General features: G+C 47.9%; 1 protein-coding gene across 1 annotated transcript in view; it reads left to right on the top strand.

Annotated features, from left to right (window-relative positions):
- LOC147113152 (dynein axonemal heavy chain 8-like) overlaps positions 1-26,828 on the top strand; it is a 1,456,516-nt gene that overhangs the window by 1,353,910 nt on the left and 75,778 nt on the right. The window contains exon 61 of the mRNA XM_085998053.1: positions 10,649-10,805. Within this exon, the coding sequence (XP_085854179.1) occupies positions 10,649-10,805 (157 nt within the window). The remainder of the gene's footprint in view (positions 1-10,648; positions 10,806-26,828) is intronic.

Genomic DNA, 26,828 nt, shown 5'->3' with positions numbered 1-26,828 from the left:
ATGCACCACCTGAGCTCCTACCTTACCTGTCAAGAGGGAAGGAGTTGTCTGTCGCGTCAGGATGCCTCCTTTGGGGCATGTGAGTGATCATACCACCAAAGCTGCGGAAACATGTCCTCAACGAGCTGCACTCAGGACATTGTGGTATTGTCCGGATGAAGGAGCTGGCACGAAGCTACTTCTGGTGGCCCGGTCTGGATCATGAAATTGAAGTTGAAGCGAAATCATGCCCATCATGCGAGACAACCAGGGATACACCAAGAGCAGCGCCACTGCATCCATGGGAATGGCCGGCGACACCGTGGCAACGGATCCATCTGGACTTCGCGGGACCAGTGGAAGGAGCGATATTCCTGGTCGCGGTGGACTCCCATTCCAAATGGCCAGAGGTTGCAGTAATGTCCACTACCACTACGGAGAAAACCATCGAGACTCTGAGAGAGATGTTCAGGCGATTTGGTCTGCCAGAGCAGATCGTAACCGACAATGGAACACAGTTCACATCCCAGAAAATGGAGGAGTTCCTCAAGAGCAATGGAATCCAGCACACGTCCTCCGCGCCTTATCATTCATCCATGAATGGATTGGCGGAGAGATTTGTCAGAACGCTGAAACGCGTGTTGAAAGCTGCAAGAAGTGATGCTCCTCTAAAGCAGCGCCTGAATGCTTTCTTGCTGAAATACCGAAACACGCCTCATGCTACGACTGGAGCATCTCCTGCATCTACTCATGGGAAGGCAGCTACGGACACGCCTTGACCTGCTGAGGCCAACGTCCACAGAAGCAGTGGTGCACGTCAATCAGCAGGATCAAGTCAGCAGACGAGCTCAGAGGTCCAAAGAACGACACTTTGTGGTGGGGGCAAAGTCCTTGTGTGTAACTACACCACCCCGGAGCGGTGGGTCCCGGCTACGGTCATTCAAAAGACGGGCCCCGTTTCATACCGAGTCCGCACCGGAGACGACCAGACATGGAGACGGCATGTAGACCAGTTACTGCCAAGACAGTCGCCACAGGTAACCCAAGAAACAGAGGATCAAGGACCTGCTGGGGGCTCCAGCAGGGACTGGTCGTCCGACCCTGAGACAGTGGCACCATCCACTCTTGTGCCATCGAGGGAGGAAGCCATGCCTGCAGGGTCAAGGGAGAGCCAGCCAGAGCCTGCTCCTGAGACTAGGCATTACCCCCAAAGAGAAAGGCAGCCTCCAGAGCGCCTTAGTTACAGTTAGTGCTAACCTGTGTGCATGGGGCAGAATAATCCCCAGGGTTAGCGGAATGTAGAGGCAGTCTACCCTCTCTTCCAAAGTTATAGTCATTTTCAGTTATTCTGTTTTGTGGACATTCTATTTTAAGGGGGAGGAAATATGTTGTGTATTTTGAATGTGTATTAGAATTGTCCCACATGGGATACTGTAGTGGTGATTTGCAATGCACTATGGGAAATGTAGTGCATTGAGTGAAGAAGCACATTGTAAATAAAATGGCCGTTAACTAAACTCTCCACCCCGGAGTCCTTCTTAATTGTTATATAGGTAAGGGTATAAAACCCCTTGAGACACAACAGGTTTTGACAACATACTTGCTGTAATGTTGATTACCTTGTGCTCCAGAAATAGCCACGCCTCTAGCCAAGCTGTTCCATTACAGCTACAGTACTGGCATCTACCCAGCAATGTCTGGAGGTAATGTTAAATGTTGAAGATTCCCTGGGCCACTCCCACCTGACTATACCACTGTGTCCCCCACCTCTGGTGTATCTGATATGATTCAGTGAGTATGACTAATCAGGCTGTTCCTTTACTAGTTTGTGAGACAGTTCTTCCAACTTTGGCACCAGTACCCAGATGTTAGTGAGGATGATATTGCAAGGCTGTCTGGGGGGGATGTGCCTTTGTCGTGTCCAAATCCGATGCCTAGGTCGAAGCCAAGTGATCCATCCAGTTTTATTCATTTTATCCTTTTTGTAGTGATTTGATACAGTTTTTTCTAGCAGTTTGAGTTGCTTGCTTGGTCATTTCAGAGGACAGTTAAGTGTCAACCACGTTGGTGTGGGACGGGAGACAGGTTTTGTTTACTAAAGGGCATCAGTGAACCAGTTGGGTTTTTATAATAATCTGACAGCTTTATGGTCACTTTTATCCCAGATTTATTCCAGAACTCACGTTTCTGGACTATTAGTCCAAGCCCCTGGATTACTAGTCCAGTAACATAAACACTACACCACCATGCCCGTTAGTGAGAGTGAGGTGAGAGTGCCTGTCCTTGACATTAAGGCAGCATTCAACTGAGTGTGGCACCAAGGAGTCCTAGTAAAACTGAAGTCAATGGGAATCAGGGGGGAAACTGTCCAGTATTTTGAGTCATGCCTGGCACAAAGGAGGATGGTGGTGGTTGTTGGAAGCCAATCACCTCAGCCCCAGGACATCGCTGCGGGAGTGGCTCAGCGCAGTGACCTAGGCCCAACTATACTCAGCTGCTTCATTAATGCTCTTCCCTCTAACATAATGTCAGAAGTGGGGCTGTTCACTGATGATTCCACAGCGAATTCACAATTCAACATTTCTATTATTAAGCAGTCCATGCCTGAATGCAGCAAGACCTTGACAACATCCAGGCTTCAGCTGATACATGGCAAGTAACATCCATGCCACACAACTTCCTCTATACTCTCTCCAGGGCCTTGACATAAAGTGTGGTGCCCAGAATTGTACACAATACTCCAGCTGAGGCCTAACCGGAGATTTGTAAAGATTTAGCATGACTTTCTTGTTTTTGTATTCAATAACCCTATTTACAAAGCCAAGTATCCCAGATGTTTTCTTAACCTGTCCTGCAATTCCATTTTGGAAGGGGAGGGTGAACAGCCAGTTGTCATGGTGCATATAGGTACCACCGATATAGGTAAAAAACGGGATGAGGTCCTAAAAGCTGAATATAGGGAGTTAGGAGGTAAATTAAAAAATAGGACCACAAAGGTAGTAATCTCAGGATTGCTACCAGTGCCACGTGCTAGTCAGAGTAGAAATAGAAGGATAGTTCAGATGAATACGTGGCTAGAGGAATGGTGCAATGGGGAGAGATTCAAATTCCTGGGACATTGGAACCGGTTCTGGGGGAGGTGGGACCAGTACAAACTGGACGGTTTGCATCTGGGCAGGACCGGGACCGATGTCATAGGGGGAGTGTTTGCTAGTGCTCTGGGGGAGGGTTTAAAATAAAATGGCAGGGGGTTGGGAACCTGAGCAGGGAGACAGAGGAAAGGGAAACAAGGATAGAAGCAAAAGACAGGAAGCAAAAAAGCAAAGGTGGCAGTCAGAGAAATCAAGGGTTTAAATCAAACATGGCCACAGTAAATAATAATTCTAAAAGGGATATGGGGAGAAGGTACGGACAGGGTACTGAATTTGGATGATCAGCCATGATCTCATTGAATGGCGGAGAAGGCTCGAGGGGCCGAATGGCCTACTCCTGCTCCTATCTTCTATGTTTCTATCTGCCCAATCACCCAACCTGTCCAAATCATACTGGAGTTTCTCGGCATCCTCCTCACAGCACACACGCCCGCCCAGCTTTGTGTCATCTGCAAACTTGGAGATATTACATCTAGTTCCCTCGTCTAGATCATTTATATATATTGTGAATAGCTGGGGTCCAAGGACCGATCCCTGCGGTACCCCACTAGTCACTGCCTGCCACTCGGAAAAAGACCTGTTTATTCCAACTCTTTGCTTTCTGTCTGCCAACCAGTTCTCTATCCAAGTAAGTACCTTGCCCCCAATCCCATGTGCCTTAACTTTACACGCTAATCTCTTATGCGGGACCTTATCGAAAGCCTTCTGAAAGTCCAAATACACCACATCCACTGGTTCTCCCTTATCTATTCTACCAGTTACATCCTCAAAAAATTCCAGTAGATTAGTCAAGCACGATTTACCTTTTGTAAATCCATATTGACTTTGTCCGATCCTGTCACTGTTTTCCAAGTGCTCTGCTATTACATCTTTTATAATGGACTCTAGCATTTTCCCCACTACCGATGTCAGGCTTTAATTCCCCGTTTTCTCTCTACCACCTTTTTTGAACTGTGGGGTAACATTAGCTACCCTCCAATCCATGGGAACTGTTCCCGAGTCTATCAAATTTTGGAAGATGACCAGCAATGCATCTGCTATTTCTAGGGCCACTTCCTTAAGTACCCTAGGATGTAGATTATCAGGCCCTGGGGATTTATCGGCCTTCAATCCCGTCAATTTCCCTAACACCATTTCCCTACAAATACTGATTACATTCAGTTCCTCCCTCTCATTGGACCCTATGTTCCCCGACATCTCTGGGAGGTTATTTGTGTCCTCCTTTGAGACAGAACCAAAGTATGTATTTAATTGGTCAGCCATTTCTTTGTTCCCCATTATAAATTCCCCTGATTCTGACTGCAAGGGACCTATGCTTGACTTCACCAATCTTTTTCTCTTCACATATCTATAAAAGCTTTTACAGTAAGTTTTTATGTTCCCTGCAAGCTTACTCTCATACTCTATTTTCCCCATCTTAATTAATCCCTTTGTCCTCCTTTGCTGAATCCTAAACTGCTCCCAATCCTCAGGTTTACTGCTTTTTCTGGCCAATTTATATATCCTCTCCTTGGATCTTATGCTATCCCTAATTTCCCTTGTTAGCCACGGTTGAGTCACCTTTTTTGATTTATTTTTATGCCAAACAGGGATGAACAAATTCTGTAGTTCATCCATGCGATCTTTGAATGTTTGCCATTGCCTATCCACCGTCAACCCCTTGAGTAACATTCCCCAATCAATCCTACCCAACTCGCACCTCATACCATCGTAGTTGCCTTTATTTAAATTCAGGGCCCTAGTCTCTGAGTCAACTACTTTGCTCTCCATCTTAATGAAGAATTCCATCATATTATGATCACTCCGACCCAAGGGGCCTCGCACAACAAGATTGCTAATTAACCCTTTCTCATTACATAATACCCAGTCTAAGATGGCCTGGTCTCTAGTTGGTTCCTCGACATATTGGTCCAGGAAACCATCCCGTATACACTCCAGGAATTCCTCCTCCACAGTATTGTTACTAATTTGGTTAGCCCAATCTATATGTAGATTAAAGTCACCCATGATAACTGCTGTGCCCTTATTGCACGCGTCTCTAATTTCCTATTTAATGCCATCCCCAACCTCCGCATTACTGTTTGGGGGTCTGTATACCACTCCCACTAATGTTTTCTGCCCCTTGGTATTTCTCAGTTCTACCCATACAGATTCCACATCATCAGAGCTAATATCCTTCCTTACAATTGTGTTAACCCCCTCTTTAACCAGCAATGCTACCCCACCTCCTTTTCCTTTTTGCCTGTCTTTCCTGAATATTGAATACCCCTGGATGTTGAGTTCCCAGCCTTGGTCACCCTGGAGCCATGTTTCCGTAATCCCGATCATATCATATTCGTTTACCTCTATTTGCGCAGCTAATTCATCCACCTTATTACGAATGCTCCTCGCATTAAGACACAAGGCCTTCTGGCTTGTTTTTTTAACACTCTTACACCTTTTAGAATTATTATTTACTGTGGCCATGTTTGATTTAAACCCGACTGCTACCTTTGTTTTTCTCCTTCCTGTCTTTTGCTTCTATTTTTGTTTCCCTTTCCTCTGTCTCCCTGTTCAGGTTCCCAACCCCCTGCCATTTTAGTTTAAACCCTCCCCCAGAGCACTAGCAAACACTCCCCCTAGGACATCGGTCCCGGTCCTGCCCAGGTGAAAACCGTCCGGTTTGTACTGGTCCCACCTCCACCAGATCCGGTTCCAATGTCCCAGGAATTTGAATCCCTCCCCCTTGCACCATTCCTCTAGCCACATATTCATCTGAAATATCCTTCTACTTCTACTCTGACTAGCACGTGGCACTGGTAGCAATCCTGAGATTACTACCTTTGAGGTCCTATCCTATGCAGATGAGATTACTACCTTTGAGGTCCTATCCTATGCAGATGCAGTATAATGTGGATAAATGCAAGGTTATCCACTTTGGTGGCAAAAACAGGAAGGCAGATTATTATCTGAACGGCAATAGATTGTGAGAAGGGGAAGTGCAACGAGACCTGGGTGTCCTTGTGCACCAGTCGCTGAAGGTAAGCATGCAGGTGCAGCAGGCGGTTAAGAAGGCAAATGGTATGTTGGCCTTCGTAGTGAGAGGGTTTGAGTACAGGAACAAGGTTGTCTTGCTGCAGTTGTACAGGGCCTTGGTGAGACCACACCTTGAGTATTGTGTGCAGTTTTGATCACCTTATCTGAGGAAGGATGTTCTTGTGAAGGGAGTGCAGCGAAGATTCACTAGACTGATACCTGGGATGGCAGGAATGACGTATGAGGAGAGATTGGGTCGATTGGGCTTATACTCACTGGAGTTTAGAAGAATGAGAGGGGATCTCATTGAAACCTATAAAATTCTAACAGGACTAGACAGACTAGATGCAGGAAGGATGTTCCCGATGGCGGGGGAGTCCAGAACCAGGGGTCACAGTCTAAAGATAAGGGGTAAGCCATTTAGGACAGAGATGAGATGAGGAATTTCTTCACCCAGAGAGTGGGGAACCTGTGGAATTCTCTACCACAGAAGGCAGTTGAGGCCAATTCATTAAATATTTTCAAGAAGGAGTTAGATATATTTCTTAAGGCTAAAGGATCAAGGGATATGGGGAGAAGGCAGGGACAGGGTACTGAGTTTGGATGATCAGCCATGATCTCATTAAATGGCGGAACAGGCTCGAGGGGCCAAATGGCCTACTCCTGCTCCTATCTTCTATGTTTCTATGTTTCTGCCACCTTCAAAGATTTGTGAATATGCATCCTCAACCATCTCCAACAAGAAAGAAAAGAACAACTTGCATTTATATAGCACCTTTCACAATCTCAGAATGTCCAGCATCTTACAGCCATTGAAGTACTTCTGAAGTGCAGTCACTATTGTAATGGAAACGCTGCAGCTAATTTTTGCACAGAAAGGTCCCACAAACAGCAATGTGATAATGAACAAATAACCTGCTTTAGTGACGCTAATTGAGGGATAGATATTGGCCAGAACACTGTGGAGAACTACCCTGCTCTTCTTCGAATATTGCCATAGGATCTTTTATGTCCACCTGAGAGGGCCTCAGTCCAAAAGACAGTATGGTGCTACCTCAGTACTGCACTGAAGTATCAGCCTAGATTTTGTTCTGAAGTCTCTGAAGTGCTTAACCACATCCCCTTGACATTCAATGGTATTATCATTGCCAAATCTAGGTTCTTGCTTTAAGAACCTTAGCTACTCAGATAGGCTTAAGGAGCTGGAACTATTTACTTTAGAGCAGCATAAGCTTAGAGGTTACCTGATAAATGTCTATGAAATAACGAAAGGGCTAGATAGCATCCCTATTGATAGATTATTCCAGTTTAACAGATTGGGGAGGACCAGGGTCATGGGTTTAAACTATGCACAAGTAGGAATAGACTGCCTGTTAGGCAGCTCTTCTTTTCCCAGAGATTAGTGAACCTCTGGAATACATTGCCAGCTGGTGTAATGGGTGCTGACCCTCTGCATGCCTTCAAGAGGGAGCTGGACTGGTTCTTGACTGGGGCAGAGATCGCAACATATAGAAGATAAGAGTCTTCATCGATAAGACTTGGTCCATGTGATCTCCTGGACTGATTTCGATCGCCTGAGAGGGTCAGCGATGAACTTTCCAGAGTATTAGACCCTTATTGGCCCTGAGTTTTTTCTCTGCGGAAGTGCCTAGTCATGATGCTCCAGCTATCCTGAGCGTGGGGCAGGCTTGATGGACCAAATGGTCTTTTCCTTCCCATCAATTATGTATGTTGGAATCCTCCATCTTCAACATGATGGGGTCATGATTGACCAGAAACTCAACTGAACCAGCTACATAAATGTTCTGGCTACTAGAGCTGTGTATTCTGTGGCAAGTGGCTCTCCTCCTGAATACCCAAAGCCTCTCCACTTACAAGGCCCAATTCAGGAGTGTGATGGAATACTGTTCACTTGCATGGATGCTGTAACTGCCACAACACTCAAGAAATTCAACACCATCCAGAACAAGCTGTCCACTTGATCGGCATCCCATCTACCAGCTTAAGCATACATTCCCTCCATACCATGGCTGCAGAGTGTGCTACCTACAGGATGCACTGTAGCAACTCGCCAGGGCTCCTTCAGCAGGACCTCCCAAACCCACGACCTCTGCCACCTAGAAGGATGAGGGCAGCAGTTGCATGGGAACACCATCACCTCCAAGTTCCTCTCAAAGTCACACCATCCTGAGACATATATCACCGTTCCTTCATCATTGCTGGATCAAAATCTTGGAACGTCCTACTTAACAGCATTATGAAAGTACCTTCACCACATGGACTGCAGCGGTTCAAGAAGGTGGGTCACAACCACCTTCTCAAGGGCAAGTAGGGATGGGCAGTAAATGCTGGCCTTGCTATCGAAACACATATCCCAAGATTAAATTCTTAAAGCTATTTTCTTAACAGTGAGAGACTAGGAGCTATGGACAAGCAAAGGGATTTGGGTGTACAGATCACTAAAAACTAGAACACAGGTACAAAATCAAAGGGGTAATGGAATGTGGGCCTTTATCTCACAGGTATTGAAATATAAAATTGAGGAAGTGATGCTTCAGTTATTCACAGCCTTGGTCAGACCCCATCTGGAGTACTACATTCAGTTTTGGGCACCAAGCCTAAGGAAAGATATATTGGCCTTTTAGCGGGTATAGCGCAGATTCACCAGAATAAATACCGAGGCTTAATGGGCTAAGTTATGATGACAAGTTGTATAAACTTAGCTTGTTTTCCCTTGGATTTACAAGGTTGAGAGGTGATCTAATTGATGTGTTTAAAATAATAAAGGGATTTGATAGGGTAAATATAGAGAAAGAATTTCCTCTGTTGAGGGAATCCAGAACAATTTTCCTATAGTGCTGGAGGTGAATTTCCATAAGGCTTCTCCCATTTCATCACCGTAACTCCTGTGGAAGTTCAGCAGAAACCTCATTTACTTGCATAAACATAGGATAGGAACAGGAGTATTCCATTCAGTTCCTGAGCTTCTTCTGCCATTCAATAAGATCATGGCTGATCTGTACCTCAACTCCATTTACCTGCCTTTGACCCATATCCCTTGATATCCTTACCTAACAAAAATCTATTGATCTCAGTCTTGAAAATTTCAATTGATAGAATCTTACAGCACAATATTGTCCGAGCATCCACAACCTTTTGGAGAGCAACATCCAGATTTCCACTACCCTTTGTGTGAAAAAGTGCTTCTTCATTTCACACCTAAATAGCCGAACTTTAAGATTGTGCCCATTTATACTGGATTCCCTCACTATTGGAAATAGTTTCTCTGTATCTACCCTATCAAATTGTTTTATCATTTTAAAGACTTCAATTAGCTCACCCCTCAACCTTCTAAACTCAGGGGAATACATATGTATGGCTTTCTGCTGAAGTTACAGTGGCTAAGTGGGAGAAACCCCCGATAGAAATTTACCCCCGAGGAAATTTTTTAGAGTCACAAGGATGTTGACACAGAAGAGGCTACCAACCTGGCTGCCAAGAAGATGTAGTGATGGAAATTTAGTTAGGAAAATGCTTTAATCTGAGGACAATGTATTATTAATAATCTGTCATAAATATTTCTGGCTGGGAGGCAGGATCCTCGCAATGCTGGGTCACATATTCTTCAGCATTCACAACAGCCAGCCCTTTCTCCTCCAGGGATTCCATTTCCATTCCTTTCTTAACATCAAAGTTACGCAGGGCATAGCAACCACGATGCAAGAGACTGGCTCAGAAATATACTGCAGCGCCCCATCTGATCGATCAAGGCAGCAAAGCCTTTCCTTCAGAACCCCAGCAGTCATCTCAACTACTATGCTAGTTGATGAATGTACCTCATACTAATGGTCAGCTGGCGAGGATGGCACCAGTAGTGGAATCATGAGCCATGCAAACAGGGGCTACTCCTTATTATGAAAATAGTCTAGGGTAAGAAGGTTAGAAAAGACCCAAAAATCAGAGACCTTTTTCTCCCGCCCCTTCCCCCTCCCCTGAAGGCGTTGACTTCTTGCTGATGTACAGTTCCATGGATGCAAGTTATCCATTGGAATCCTGCCTGACTTTTCATGTGAGCTGAATCAGTGAGGCTCAGCAGGCTATTTGGTCACAGGGGCATCACAGTCAACCCCAATTCTGTCCTTATCCAGATCCACTCATGCACTTCCAGCAGGAATCATTGGATAGCAATCAGAGGTGGGAATCCAAGCCAGTTTTCTGCTCCCCAATCCACGGACACTGAGGCTAATTGTAGCTTCCCTAGCCATGCCTTTCCTGAGATTGGCTAACTTCGCAGAGACTAGAGATCAAACTTGTAAACTTCATTGTATGATTTAGCTACTCACTGACTTAACCGTCCGAGGAGCACACAGGAGATTTAAGGTCATTAAAGTCTGACATCACCTGCAGTAAGCTAGAAAACCCAAAACAGACGGCGGATACTAGAAAAGTGGATTCCTGAGTCTTAAAAGACCCTCTCCATTTATTGCCTTCTTTTCCTTCAGGTATCAGAGTAACACTGCGACCGAAATTCTCAACACTATCACCAACATCCAGCCAAAGGAAAGTGCTGGAGGAGGAGGAGAGACTCGAGAAGCCACTGTCTTTAGACTGGCTAGCAATATGCTGACAAAACTGCCTCCAGATTATGTGGCACATGAGGTACTTTACTGTTATGAGTTAAAAGGGTATCACAGGGGGCACTGAGCTCTATCCATATTTGGCCTCTCAAAGGCAAGTGTCGTGTTTTTGGTGTCAGTGATGTGAGTGAGCCACCTTGGAAGGCTCAAAAAATAAACTGTTTTTGGGATCCTCTGTTGGATATCTTAATACTAAAATTAGCATAAAATTGCTGCATTTACTGTCCTAGCAATCAGTCTTACAACAAACTGTAGCCGATTGCAGTTACCTCCAACCTTTCAACCTTTGGAGATTTTTGGCAGCATCAAAAAGATCAGAAAATGTGAACTTCAAACCGAGAAATGTTCCCTTAAATATACACATGTGTGATTACTGGTGCATGGGGTAATTCCAACACTTGAGGCACATTATTCCCGTCTCAACATTGGCTTCTTCCAGTTCAAGCAGGGACTCTTAGGCCACAAAATTCGGCTCCATAGCACCGTTGTTTGGGAACTCCGTGTACCGATTCAGTTACAAAGTGGCGTCCACAGTGCATGCGCACACTTCTAATGTGGGCCGCACGGGACGCCATGTTGGGTAGGGTGTTAGCGCGGGCACAGGGAGCGTGCAGCGGAAGCATGCAGAGAACGCAGATCGTGACGTCAATCAGTATGCAACACTGATTTGATGCCAGCGCTGTCATTTTGGAGCTCAACGCTCCAGCTAATGCTCTCTCTTACAGCGGAACACACATTCAGCAGCAAGAAGGACCCCCCCGCTCCCCAACCAGCGCTATTTAAAGGGATCGTCAACTGCTTACACGTTAGTTACTGATTGATTTCTACTGGCTGTTGCTGAGTTTGTAGAAGTGTTTGGTGCTTTGTACAGTTATCTAAAGTTGCTAAAGTTTACAAGGAGTGGTATGGCAGGTGCTGAAGGACTTTGTCCTGTCTTTAGGATTCTGCACAAACCTCCAAGACATGGGTGCAGTAGTTGGCATTCATAGAATCATAGAATCATAGGAAGTTACAGCACGGAAGGAGGCCATTTTGGCCCATCGTGTCCGCGCCGGCCAACAAAGAGCTATCCAGCCTAATCCCACTTCCCAGCTCTTGGTCCGTAGCCCTGCAGGTTAGAGCATCCCAAGTGCACATCCAATTACTTTTTAAATGTGGTTAGGGTTCCTGCCTCTACCATCCTTTCAGGCAGTGAGTTCCAGACCCCCACATCCCTCTGGGTGAAGAAATTTCCCCTCAAATCCCCTCTAAACCTTCCCCCAATTACTTTAAATCTGTGCCCCCTGGTTTTTGACCCCTCTACTAAGGGAAATAGGTCCTTGCTATGCACTTTATCTATGCCCCTCATAATTTTATACACCTCAATAAGGTCTCCCCTCAGCCTCCTCTGTTCCAAGGAAAACAGACCCAGCCTATCCATCTTTCCTCATAGCTAAGATTCTCTACTCCCGGCAACATCCTTGTAAATCTCCTCTGTACCCTCTCTAGTGCAATCACATCTTTCCTGTAATGTGGTGACCAGAACTGCACACAGTACTCTAGCTGAGGCCTAACTAGTGTTTTATACAGTTGAAGCATAACCCCCCTGCTCTTGTATTCTATGCCACGGCTAATAAAGGCAAGCATTCCGTATGCCTTCTTAATCACTTCATCTACTTGGCCTGCGACCTTCAGGGATCTGTGGACATGCACTCCAAGGCCCCTTTGTTCCTCTACACTACTCAGTGTCCTACCATTTAATGTGTATTCCCTTTCCTTGTTAGTCCTCCCCAAATGCATTACCTCACACTTCTCCGGATTGAATTCCATTTGCCACTGTTCTGCCCACCTGACCAATTTATTGCTATCTTCCTGCAGTCTACGGCTTCCTTCTTCAGGATCAACCACACAGCCGATTTTAGTATCATCATTCCACTTGGCCTACAGCTTGACAGGGAGAATGAGCAGAGGTGACACAGAGCAGGACAAACTGCAGGAAGAGGGAGGATGAGGAGGGGGAGAAGGGCTCTCAGCAGTAGGCCCTGTCCATCTAGGGTGTTCAAGGAGCAATACTCCTACCTGAAATTCAGCAAGGAACAGTGTATCAGACATCTGCGCTTCACCAAGGATGTCCTCACTGAAATCTGCCATCTGGGGTTGGGGGGATCTTTCTGTGATCAGAGCCGGGGGTTGGGGGGATCTTTCTGTGATTGGAGCCGGGTGGGGGGATGTGGGATCTTTCTATGATCGGAGCCGGAGGCTGGGGGGATTGTTCCGTGATCGGAGCCTGGGGTTGGGGGATCTTTCTGTGATCAGAGCCGGAGGTTGGGAGGATCGTTCCGTGATCGGAGCCTGGGTTTGGGGGATCTTTCTGTGATCGGAGCCGGGGGTTGGGGGATCTTTCTGTGATCGAAGCCGGGGGTTGGGGGGGTCTATCTGTGATTGGAGCCGGGGGTTGGGGGATCTTTCTGTGATCGGAGCCGGGGGTTGGGTGGATCTTTCTGTGATCAGAGCCGGGAGGGTGATAATGAAGTGCTCATTTGAGTCCTCTGCAGCAGAACTTGTGCGTGACCTAGCCTTCCGGGGAGCTGGCACCGCGTTACCCTGGCTGCAGGCCACTCATGCCCACAGACTAAGCACATGCAGATCTCGTATCTAAGCTATCCTCTGAAGCAAGCAAAGTGTCAGTATCTGAACTGGTGGCTGCAAGAGTAAAATCAAGTGACAGGCTGGGTCTTCATCATCACTGCCTTCTTCTTCTTCCAGTTCTTGCTCCTGTATCACTGCCTGGCTGGGTTGCAGTTCTTGGGTATCTGTAAGGAGAAAGGCACAAGGGTAAGGTTGTGGTGAAGCAACCTGGAGGGAAGCAAGAGGTGAATGCTTGCACCATCTGCAGGTTGTAAATCAAAAGAGATTATGGGATGAGGAGGAAGTGGGATGTGAGAAGGAGGATTAGGTATGACGATACTCTCATCTTGTATTGGTTCAGCCCCGCCGCTGGCCACTTCAATGATGGCGACCATTGTCTCGTCCATCGGGGTAAGGTCATGCAGCCATGCCTGTGCCCCGCCAGTTAGCTCCTGCTGAAGTCAGTTATGGGCCAACTTGTCCTGCAACAGAGAGGGAAGTGTGTCATTGAGTGTGCTGCAATGTTCTTGGGTGATGTACCTATCATGGTCGAATAACTGACAGTGTGTGCAAGTTGTGAGATGTGGGTGTGAGGCTTGCAGAAGGGCTAAGTGCGTGAGGGGAACTTGAAGCTATGAATGTGAGGTATGAGTCCTGTTTGATAGAGATTGTTGGTAGGTAAGTGATGTGGGTGTGGTGCATTGAGCAGTGTGTGAGACAAGTCATGCAGTTTGTGGGATATGGCATTTAAAGATGAATTCACTGACGTTGACCACTCGTGTGACATCATTGAACTTTTTGCGGAACTGGACCAGGTCCTCGGAGCTTAATTTTTGGCATTGGGACGGTTACCCGATCCCATTGCCTTCTGAGAGTTTGTCTGGAGAGCCTCCTGGCCCCCTGTGGATAGAAGACCTCTCTCCTCCTGTCTATCTCCTCCACCAAAGCCTCCAGTGCAGCATCTGAGAACCTTGGAGCATGCTTTCTCCCCTGTTGCGCCATTAGTCAATGCTCTTGCAGGCCAGACTCTGTTCCCCAGCTACTTCCAGCACCTGCTCCAGCTAGAGTGCACCTCCCCTTTAAGAGGTGCAGTCTGGCTGTAAGTAGTGCAGGCTAGCTCTAAGTGGTCCTAGCCTCACATGAACTTGGGCCCCCTGCTGAGGCGTTCAGCCACTCAATAGCGTGTTTAGCACTACCTCAATGCTTTAATCATTTAGATTACCAGGCAGCACGAAGTTTGCATGCTGGAAGCAATGGCATGGGTTAATCGTGCATCATGATCCCCACGCCCGTTTTCGGGGGCTATCGAATTTAGCCCCCTTAGGGTCCTTGAGCAACTTACCTGCAGTACAATAAATGGTAACTCCAGCAGCACAGCAATTGTATGTGGCATCAGTTAACAAGATTAAAGAAGAATGTTTAACTTCATTGCGTAAGGACCCCCATTCCATAAACAAAAACAAACAAATGTGATCAGCTGTTAAACCAGTCAGCAAGGTACCTTCAGATTATTTTAATAAAGGTTATCTGAAATGGAATTGAAAATGAAGTTACGTGTGACATTCGTCCGAGAACATCCAGTAATTTAGACCCTTAGGGGGAAAAATTCAGTTGGTAGTGCCACCCGTTAACGCCTTAAGAGGGCGCTAAGTGGGGCACAAACCAACTAGCGCCCGGGCGCAGCGATATCTGCGCCTCTCGCAAAATTGACCGGACATTTTGCGCGGCGCTAAACAATACCGCCTGATCTCCTGCGCACGCAGATCTTGACGTCATTCGAGAGTGCAATGCCCTTGGGGTGCCCCAGACCGGAAATTCAGTGGTGCCCCCCTCCTTTCCACCTGGCGCGACCAACGACAGGTTGACTGGAACGCTTCCCAGTTGCTGTGGGGCTGGGGGGGCGTCATTTAAAGGGGGCCTCTTCCTGGCTTTTGTGTGGTAGCCATTTTTGCACCACTCATTCTGAGAGAGAGAGAGAGATTTGGAGAGAGACAAAGAGAGAAAGAGAGACTTCTGCATTGAGTCAACGCTGTCTGAGGTAGTTTTGGCTTCTGACCATAACTTTGCAGGTACTTTGCTTTTTGACCGTCATAACTTTGATTGCCCAGATACTATGGGGGCTGCAATGGATGGGAACGTCGTCCTTCTCCATCACATTCAGAGGGCACAGAGACGCAGAGAGAGAGTGGCAATCATGGCCAGACAGAGGAGGGCCAACAGGCGTCGGTACAGGAGACCTTACCCTCCCAGGGTTTTTCGCCAACAGTTCGCATACATTAACATGTCTGAGGAGCAGTGTTTGCGAAGGCTGCGATTCAGCAAGGAGGTGGTCACTGAGCTCTGCCACCTGCTTCAGTCAGATCTGCAGCCTCAACTGAGGAGCAGGACGTCTCTGTCGGTGGCAGTGAAGATAACAGTGGCTCTCAACTTTTATGCCACCGGCTCCTTTCAATCCGCTACTGGGGACATCGCCAATATCTTCCAGTTCGCGGTGCATTGCTGCATCCGTCAGGTCACAAATGCTCTCTTTAAAAGGAGATGAGAGTACATCTCTTTCCCCATGACCCCGGACAAGCAGCAAGAATGCGCAATGGGCTTTGCAATGATAGCGGGCTTCCCCATGGTGCAGAGCGCCATTGACTGCACCCATGTGGCTTTGCTGGCGCCACAAGAGAATGCCGAGGATTTCCGCAACCGAAAGAGCTTCCATTCCTTAAACGTCCAGTTGGTCTGTGACCACAGACAGCTGATACTCGCTGTCAATGCCCACTTTCCAGGCAGCAGCCACGATGCCTTCATCCTGCGCCAGACTTCTGTGGCAGACCTTTTCGAGGCACCGCTTCACCCAGGAGGTTGGCTTCTCGGGGACAAGGGATATCCTCTGTGCACCTGGCTGATGACCCCGCTCCGTTCGCCCTGCTGAGCTGCGATGCAACGAGAGCCATCAAGCTACCAGGAACGTCTTTGAGCACACAATCGGTGTGCTCAAGCAACGGTTCCACTGTCTGGACCATTCTGGAGGAGCCCTGCAGTACTCGCCTGAGCGAGTCTCCCACTTCGTTGTTGTGTGCTGCATGCTGCATAACCTGGCAATCCTCAGGACCCAGCCAATGCCACCAGACATTGGAGCACCAGCAGAGGAGGAGGAGGAGGAGGAGGATGAGAAGGATGGTCATCAGCAGCACCAAGGCGGGAGGGAGGCACAAAGTGGAAGGGCCGTCCGTCAAAGGCTCACAGCAAGTCGCTTCTAGGCCCCCTCTGAGGGACTGGCTTCTGCCATTCAAACAACCTGAATGAAACCATCACGCAACCCCTAAGCCGGTCAAGACAACAATGAGTGCAAAGACCAAACATGCACATTTTGAATACAGACACTTCTTTATTTCCCAAACTGTGTCTCATTTCCGCATGACAAAGTAATAGAAAGAAACACCAAAAAAAACAGCCATTCACATAACTGGCTCTCACAACCTGGAGACAAGGTCCAAAACAGTAACAAAAATTTGACCACGACCCTCGGCCTTCAATAAAACAATGAAATACTTTTTGCCACACCTCCTACTTTTTGCCCTTCGAGGGTGATCTGCCTCCCTTGCGAAATGGCCCCCTTCCCAACCTGCAGCTCCTCCGTAATGGGACCCCAGTGGCTGGAGCAAGGCTGGGGGAAGGCTGCTGAGTGTCAGAAACTGAGACTGCAGATGCCCTTGAGGGAAGGCCTGGACCAGCTCTGGGCCTGGAGGGCCCGGCTGCTGACTGCTCCAACTCTGCATGGGTGGCAGCAGGCTGTCCTACAGGTGGTAGCAGCTGCAGTGGAGAAGTGACAGCGTTGGCAGCAGGAACGCTGTCATCTTGAGAGAGGACAGCAACTCCCTGCTCGACCGACACACTGGCACTCCCACGGGGCAGCACTTCAGCATGCGGAGCAATCTGCTGGAGCACAGATTGCTGGCCTGCTGCGGCGCGGTGAGAGCCCCGGGGAAATCTGCCGCATCCAGCGAGGGTGGCAGCAGTTAGTGCTCGTGTGGCCTCACTCTGCGTCTGCATGAGACCAGCCACTGACTGCATTGCAGCACTTAGCATTTGCGTGGCAGCTGCCTATGCTACAGCGAAGTGCTCCACACTCCTTGCCAGTGATTCAATGGATTCAGGCATCCTTGCCACTGCAGCCATGAGCTCAGTGTGCCTTTGCTCCGCCTGGACGCTCATTTCAGCGAGGACCCGCTCCTCGTCTGCGTTCAGTGCAGCAGGACTTGAGGCCATACTCTCCATCCGGGGAGAAGGCCCACGAGCTTCACCCTCATCAGACCATTCCCCCCCGCTCCCCTCCAGGGAAGGCATGTCCCCAGTATGGGCATGGGCTGCCTCGGCAGAGGGTTGCGCTGATGGTCTGGCTTCCTCTTCCTCCTCGCCTTCAGCTTCACTCCCAATGGCAGCTTGAGGGCCCGTCTCCTCACCTGGTGAATCACCATCTGAAAGCAGGGAGGTACAAGAGTGGTTTTAGCGTGAGGACAGGGTGGCAGCAAGGGAGACATGAGTGCAGTGATGTACTGATTTGGATTGAAAGTGTCAAAGGCTGCTGTTGTGAGGAACAAGTGGAAGGAGAGAGGACAAAAAGGTGATGACCTTACCATTGCTGGCCAGAACGGGGTCGGCGTCTCCAGTGGCGACGGGACCAAGTATCCAGCTTGCCACAATCCTGTGGACGCGCTGCTCAAGATCGCTGAGGGCTTGAAGGTGAGGCCGCCCTCCACCGGTCCGTTGCTGCTGTCTCCTATTATGAGCCAGCTTGGCCTGCAAGAAAAAGGACGGTGTCTGAGCAAATATGCAGCCATGATCTTGCCTGAAATGCCTCCCATGGTTGAATAGCCCTTACTGTATGCAGCCGTGATCTTGCCTGAAATGCCTCCCATGGTTGAATAGCCCTTACTGTATGCAAAGTGTGGAATGTGCGTGTGTGTTTCATGAAAGGGCCATAGGTGTTGGATGAGTGCTGGGCATTGGGGCTTTCAAGAGCCTCTGGCCATAAAGTGAGGTGGAGATGGAGGGATGAGGAGGTTTTGAAAAAGGCACTCACCCTGACAACCCGAGTGAGGTCGTTGAACTTTTTCCTGCATTGCACAGGGGTCCTAGGCGCCATGCTGCTTGAGGTCACTCTGTGAGCCACCTCCCTCCACGCTTTTTTGTATTCGCTTGGCAAAGGCCTCCTGCCACTCTCTGGGTACAATAGAGATCTTCTGCGCTCCACCGCGCCAACCAGAGCCTCCAAGGCACGCTCGCTGAAGCGCTGTGCTCGCTCCCTGGCCCTCTCCATGGTCCCTGGCTGGAAGATTTCGCCACAGGTCTGTCCAGGCCGAGATTCAAGGTTCCAGTGAGCAGGGTTTGGCTGCAGAGCAAGATCGACCCTCCCCTTTAAGAACTGACCGGCGCCAGTGTGTCTGTGTTCAATCGCTAACTGACAGCACCTGCGCTGCGCCCGCCCTCTGAGGTAGCGCCTCGCTCCTCGGGCTTAGCGCCTTAATAGAGTTGTGTAGCGCCTGATTTAGCGCTCCAATCACCTCCAGGGGCGATAGAGGTGAATTTTGCAGCCGGCGGCGATAATTTGCGCCGGGTGCTAAACTTTGCGCCCAGCCGATATTCGCGCCTCAAAATGGGCGATACCGAATTTCTCCCCCTTATTGTCCAGATAACCCTTTGGTGGGAATTTTTACTTCCCCGCCCAGTACTCACTCCATCCTCGCTTCGTTTTAATTTTATCATGCCTGATTTTTCTGGCAATTGAGACACCCACCTAAGTCAGGCGGAACCCTGATACATTCATGCAAATCAGGTTCGTATAATGTCAATAGGACCCCAAATCATTTTAACCAGGAAGTCAGTGGGCCACCTGACAGCAAGAATTTGGTCTCAAGACCAAAGAGGAAAGTAAGAACATAAGAACATAAGAAATAGGAGCAGGAGTAGGCCATACGGCCCCTCGGGCCTGCTCCGCCATTCAATAGGGTCATGGCTGATCCGAATCTAGACTCACGTCCACTTCCCTGCCCGCTCCCCGTAACCCCTAATTCCCTTATCTGCTCGGAAACTGTCTATCTCCATTTTAAATTTATTTAATGTTGCAGCTTCCACAGCTCTCTGGGGTAGCAAATTCCATAGATTTACTACCCTCTGAGTGAAGAAGTTTCTCCTCATCTTCTCTGAACCGCCTCGAGAGCAAGTATATCTTTTCTGAAATATGGAAACCAAAACTGCACGCAGTATTCCAGGTGTGGCCTCACCAATACCCTGTATAACTGCAGCAAGACTTCCCTGTTTTTATACTCCATCCCCCTTGCAATAAAAGCCAAGATTCCATTGGCCTTCCTGATCATCTGCTGCACCTGCATACCAACTTTTTGTGTTTCATGCACCAGGACCCCCAGATCCCTTTGTACTGTAGCACTTTGCAGTTTCTCTCCATTTAGATAATAACTTGCTCTTTGATTTTTTCTGCCAAAGTGCATAACCTCACACTTTCCAACATTATATTGCATCTGCCAAATCTCTGCCCACTCACTTAGCCTGTCTATGTCCTTTTGCAGGTTTTTTATGTCCTCCTCACTCACTGCTTTCCCTCCCATCTTTGTATCGTCGGCAAACTTGGATATGTTGCACTCGGTCCCTTCCTCCAAATCGTTAATATAGATTGTAAAGAGTTGGGGTGCCAGCACTGACCCCTGCGGAACACCACTAGTTACTGATTGCCAGCCCGAGAACGAACCATTTATCCCAACTCTTTGTTTTCTGTTAGATAGCCAATCTTCCACCCATGCCAGTATATTACCCACAATCCCGTGATTTTTTATCTTGATCAGTAATCTTTTGTGTGGAACCTTGTCAAATGCCTTTTGGAAGTCCAAATACACTACATCCACTGGTTCCTCTTTATCCACCCTGTATGTTGCACCCTCAAAGAATTCGAGCAAATTTGTCAAACATGACTTCCCCTTCGTAAAACCATGCTGACTCTGTCCTATTAAATTATTTTTATCCAAATGCTCTGTTACTGTTTCCTTAATAATGGACTCCAACATTTTTGCCAACCACAGATGTTAGGCTAACTGGTCTATACTTTCCAGCTTTTTGTCTACTTCCTTTCTTAAATAAGGGTGTTACATTAGCAGTTTTCCAATCTGCTGGGACCTTTCCTGAGTCCAGGGAGTTCTGGAAAATGATCACCAATGCATCCACAATCCCTACCGCCACTTCTCTCAAGACCCTAGGATGTAGGCCATCAGGTCTGGGGGATTTATCCGCCTTAAGTCCCATTATTTTACTGAGTACTATTGTATCCGTGTGTTAATGGAGACACGGAATGCAGGAGTTGGTTTAACAGGTGTTTACTGAACAAAGTCTGGAGGTGAACTAAAAGATACAAGACGCTATACAGGCTTATATACCCGAGTGGTCACTACCGGTATTACAGTACACAGGGGCTCTTAAAGGTACATACACTACAATTCCTCCCCTTTTAGATAATTAGTACATAACATTTTAAGTAATCATTAATTAACATGTTTACAAGAACAATAATCTACACATTTGCTGCAGTTAATCAATTATAAGTCAGTCTCTCTGGAGGCTTCCTGACTCGGTCCGGATAACGCCTCGGTGGTGTAGTAGTTTTCGGTGGTGTAGTAGGTTCTTTTGGCAAGGTCGATTCGGCTTGAATGCCAGTGTCGGGTTCATCTGGTTCCAGTATCACCAGATCGGAGGTAGATACTATGGGTATCTCTGCTTCATCATTAGGCGTATAGAGTTGTGGTGTAGGTTGTCCCTTTTCAGATGACTCTATGATCTGGTCAGCATGGCGCCTTATTATGCTTTCTCCAATGTCCACGGTATACATCAGCGGTCCTAGTCGTGTGCAAATAGTTCCAGGCTGCCATTTCTCGGTACGGTAGTCCCGGGCCAAAACTTGTTGACCTATCTGGAAGGTTCTAGTTGGCCTTTCATTCATGCCTTGAAATTGCCGGTTCTCTACGTCCCTTCTGATGTTTGGCTTGATCAAATCCAGCCAGCATCTTAGTCTTCTATTGAAAAACATCATGGCGGGAGTTTGGTTTGTAACCACATGTGTTGCATTCCTGTACGCAAACAAGAAGTTATCTACCTTATGTTGTAGATTTATGTCTTCATTACCCATGGCCTTTATGGCCTTCTTGAAGGTCTGGACAAACCTTTCAGCTAATCCATTGGCGGCGGGATGGTATGGGGCGGACGTGTAGTGCTTAACCCCATTGTTTTTTAAGAACTTCCTGAATTCTTCGGACACAAATTGCGGCTCATTATCAGAACAGATCTGTTCAGGCAGCCCATTCCTGGCAAATATGGTCCTTAATACTGTGATGGTTTTTTCCGTGGTGGTGGAGGACATCTTTATTACCTCCGGCCACTTGGAGTGTGCATCCACCGCGATTAAGAACATTGAGTCCATAAATGGACCAGCAAAGTCGATATGTACCCTTTGCCATGGAGATGAGGGTCACTCCCATGGATGTAGAGGGGCTTGTGGTGGGGCGTTTTGGACCTTCTGGCATCCTAGACAGCTCTTGGTCATTTCTTTGATGTCTCCATCGATACCTGGCCACCACACAAACGCTCTGGCTAGGTTCTTCATTTTCACTCCACCCAGATGCCCCTCGTGAAGCTACTTTAGCACTTTATCCTGGAGTTTGGGTGGAATCACCACTCTGGATCCACACATCAAGGTTCCTCGGCACACTGACAGCTGTTCTCTTCTTTGCGAGAATGCTGGCAACAGTGGTTCGCCATGTGCTGGCCATCCCTTCACCGTTAAATCGTAGACTCATGAGAGAGTCGGGTCATTTCTCGTTTCCTTTTCAATGGTAGAATTTGTTACTGGTAGACATTCCACCATGGTTGAGTGGAACATCTCCACTGGGTCCACTGTAGGTGCCCCTTCTACCGTTGGCAACGGTAGGCGCGATAAACTGTCAGCAAGCCCATGCTGTTTTGATCCTTTGTATTCTATGTCATATTGGTGTGCCCCTAGGAAAAGGGACCACCTCTGTAGCCTTTGCGCTATCATAATGGGAACGCCCTTTTTCGGGTTGAATATGGAGACGAGGGGTTGATGGTCAGTCAACAAGGTAAATTTTTGTCCGTGTAGGTAATGGTTGAATTTCTTCACTCCCCACACCAGGCTGAGTGCTTCCCTGTCGATCTGGGCATAGTTACGCTCAGCTGAGTTCAATGAGCGTGACGCAAAAGCTATCGGCCGCTCCGAGCCATCAGGGAATCTATGCGATAATACCGCTCCTACGCCGTAAGGGGATGCATCGCACGCCAGTCTGATTGGCAGTGATGGGTTGTAATGAGCCAACACTTCCTTGGACGTGATCAAGCCTTTGCATTTATGGAAGGCACGTTTACAGTCTTCGCTCCATTTCCAAATTACTCCCGTTTGTAGCAGTGCATTAAGAGGGTGCAGAACAGTTGACAAGTTCGGTAAAAATTTATGATAGTAATTTATCAATCCCAGGAACGACCTTAATTGTGAGCCATTTTCAGGTGCTGGGGCTTTTATGACCGCTTCAATTTTTTCAGGTGACTTATGCAACCCTTCTTCGTTAATTATATGGCCACAATATTGTAGTGTATGTACCCGTCTACCTTTAAGGGAACTATTGAATGTAACCGTTCACCTTTAAGAGAACTACTTTAGGTGTGGCACTATTTGTTTGGCTTCTGTATACTGTAATACTGACAGTGACCACACCAGTATATAAGTGTTGTGGCAGGATAACTGGGGCAGATTCGCCCTGACCTCTGAATAGTAAAGACCTGTTTGTTTGTTACTCCTGAAGTCTGTGTCGTTATTAACTGTACAACCCACAGACTTTACAGTGGCGACGAGTCCGATCGTACCCTGCAGCAAGACTACCAAAGCAAGAAGAGCGTCAAAGAGAGGCAACCGCCCTCGTCGTTCTGCTGGGAGAAAACACGAGGCTGCAGCAGGAGAAAGGTGGAAGACTTAGCAACAAAAGCTTCCGTCTGCAACAGGCACTGACTACCCTTCTACCACGGTACGGAGTGAGCCGATCAGCAGGGAACAAGGCGGCCGAAGAGACTGTGAGTAGGGGAAGGTGTAGAAGTATCCGGAGGATAAGGGCAGAGCACTCGACCTCGGTCGAGGGGGAGCTGAGCCGGTCAGAAGTCGGGTCCAACGGCGTCGGGTGACAGCCGGACCGCAATTGGCGGGAAAGATCCGGGCGGCGACGAAGCCACGGAGCGCTGAAACCGAGCGTGTGGGAGAGGCAGAGCCGAGCAAAGGAGGCTGCGCGAGAGCCAGCCCAGCGGCTGAACTGTTCTCCACCAACGGGGTACCCAGAGCCGGTAGAACCGAACGTGCGGGAGTGGGAGAGAGACACAGCCGAACAAGGGGAGAGAGACTGCGCGAGAGCCAGTCCAGCGGCTGAACTGTTCTCCACCAACGGGGTACCCAGAGCCGGTAGAACCGAACGTGCGGGGGAGAGAGCGACAGAGCCGGGTACGGAGAGAGAGACTGCACGAGAGCCAGTCCAGCGGCTGAACTGTCCTCCGTTAACGGGGTGTACCCAGCGCCGGTAGAGCCGTGCGGGCGGGAGAGAGAGACAGAGCCGAGTAAGGGGAGCTGTGCGAGAGCCAGCCCAGCGGCTGAACCTGTCCGCTGTGGGGAAAGCGTACCCCTTCCACCAGGAAGAAACGCGGAAAGCCGCCATTAGGCGGCGAAGACGACAGAGGCGGGAAACCGCCATTGAAGTGGGCGGGGAGAGAAAGGAAGAGCGGGAAACCGCCATTTTCGCGGGAAAAACCGCCATCTTAACTGCCATTGAAGTGGGCAGAGAGAGAGAGAGAGAGAGAGAAGGGAAGAGCGGGAAACCGCCATTTTCGCGGGAAAACTGCCATTTTAGAAATAAACAGATAATAAATAATACTTAAAGAAATACTGTGCTGCTCCAAGGAAAGGAAGATGCCTAAGCGAGGGAATATTAACGATTTTAATTCTGAGATAGAAGACTGGGCCACGTACGTGGAACGCATCGAGATCTATTGTGAAGCCAACAAAATAGAGGAAGACGACAAGGCGATAACATTGTTAAACTCGATGGGCGCAAAGACATACGGGCTCTTGAAGGATTTACTAGCACCAGCTAAACCGGCGGATCAGTCTTTCGAAGAGATTGTGGTTGTTCTGAAGGACCACTTGAACCCCACACCGTTGATGTTGGCTGAACGATTCAAATTCTATGCAAGAACGCAACGGAAAGACGAAAGCAACGCAGAATACTTGGTCGAACTGCGTAGGCTAGCGAAATACTGCCAGTTCGGAGGGAATCTGACAGAGGCACTGCGAGACAAGTTCGTAGGCGGATTGTCCAAGGAAGGGACGCAAAAGCGCCTACTCGAAGAGAACGACCTTACACTTGACAGGGCTGTCCTTATAGCCGCATCACACGAAGCCGCAGCGAAAGGAACGGCGCAAATGCAACTAAAGGCGGCGGCACTCGGGGTGGACCAAATTACCTCGAGTACAACAAAATGCTATCGTTGTGGGAAGACAACACACGACCAGAATCGATGCTGGTTTAAGAACCAAGAATGTAGGAAATGTGGCAAACTGGGTCACATCGCTAAGGTATGCCGGTCAGGGAAGAAGACCAACAACCAAAGGAAGCCATCACAAGAAAAGTACAACAAGGTATACAAGGGGGCTGAGAAGAGTTCAGACGGACAGAATCCAGACTCAGATCCAAACGGCCAGGAGCTGGGTAGTCTGAGTATCCACCATGTGAGTAAGGAAGCTGACCTACAAACTATCTGGGTCATGCTAAAAATAGCTGGAGTCCAAGTGAAAATGGAGTTGGACACTGGATCAGCTGTATCAGTCATAAATCGAGGGGATTACCACCGGCTATTCCCACACATACCCTTAAGAGATACCAAGTTCGTATTGCAGACATACACGGGGCATAAAGTATACCCCATGGGAAAAATAAGAGTCAAGGTGAGAGATAGGGGTAAAGTGCACCCAAGAATGAACTTGTACGTACTACCTGAGGGAGGACCACCACTTCTAGGACGGGAGTGGATCAAGAAAATAGACATGGAATGGCACTACCTACAAGCAATGACGAGTGAGGACTCGGTGCAGACAAGCAGCTCAGACTCTGAGCCAGAAGACGATAAGTCCAGCCCACGTATGAAAAACAAGGTTAACATGAACTCACTGACTAAGGTTGGAAAAACGATGGCGTGCATAAAGACAGAGAATTCTGAGTCTGTTCAAGTTACAGACATATGCATTACGGAGGAACACCGGGCTCGAACTCAACGTTATTCCAAAGTACGACAACAATTAGAACAATTAAGTTACCGTCTCGTACAAGAGATGAAAACAATGAAAAAGTTCTATGACACCGAATGGGAGAGTCTGGAAAGACAACAGAACCTGCTGGCTCAAGCAGAAAGCGACCATAGAGCCATCGTGACCAATTACCGATCACATCTCCCTTATGATGTTCAGGAGTTAGAATATTTGCATGATCTAGAGATACAGCATAAAGGCAAACCACGCTACACTGAGGATTTTGTTCTGCAATTGGAGACGGAGCTAGTGCAGGCAAGGTTAAGAGAAGCTGAATCGCAGTGTGCACTTAAAGAGATGCAGAAAAAAAATCTTGGACATGGAAAAGAGAAACGCTTCTTTACCTGATGTGAATAATGTGGCCATGTTGCAAGAGGAGCTTATAGGGGCGAAACTGGAAGAAGCTAAGCAAAGGATGTTGGAACTTGAAACACAGAACCAAATCAGCAGTAACCAGCTATGTCGAGCAGAGAAGGAGTGCTATGGTCTACATGAGAAGGTGCAATATCTCTCAGCCCAGAATAAGGGTCTACTCACTCAGTTAAATGAAAGTAAACGGAAAATGGCTGAGATAGACTGCAAGAATAAAGAAGATTTGATGGCAGTGAGACTTCAAGAGGCAGATAGCATAGCAGCCTTGGCTGAACTCCAACAGGAAATTGCGAAAGAAGCAAATGAAGAGGAATCTTCAGGAAGCCAGGATTTTATTCCAGTTCTTCTCTACGACTCCTTACAAGCAGAGTGTGAGAAGTTGAAAGAACAGTATGAACAGGCCCAGGCTACAATTCTGGAGGGGATTAACTCGGCAACCTCCGTAAAGCTAGTTTCAGTAGAAGCATATGAACAACTAAAGGTTGAACATGAGCAAGAAGTCCAAAGGCTGCAGGGAATTCTTGATGAGCTCAAGGCCAAGACAGACTCATCGGTAGAAGTTCCATCCATAGATGAGAATTTAGAGGTGAAAGACATGGCAGAACATGAAAGGCAAGATGTCCAAGAACTCATAAAAATATTGAAGGAAACCCAAGTCAA

The sequence above is a fragment of the Somniosus microcephalus genome, chromosome 9 (assembly GCF_052327205.1).
Source record: "Somniosus microcephalus isolate GS21.2 chromosome 9, FLI_Smic_1.0, whole genome shotgun sequence".
In the NCBI taxonomy this organism is placed as follows: Eukaryota; Metazoa; Chordata; class Chondrichthyes; order Squaliformes; family Somniosidae; genus Somniosus; species Somniosus microcephalus.
The sequence above is the reverse complement of the archived record's forward strand: the minus strand, read 5'-3'. Positions and strand labels throughout refer to the sequence as shown.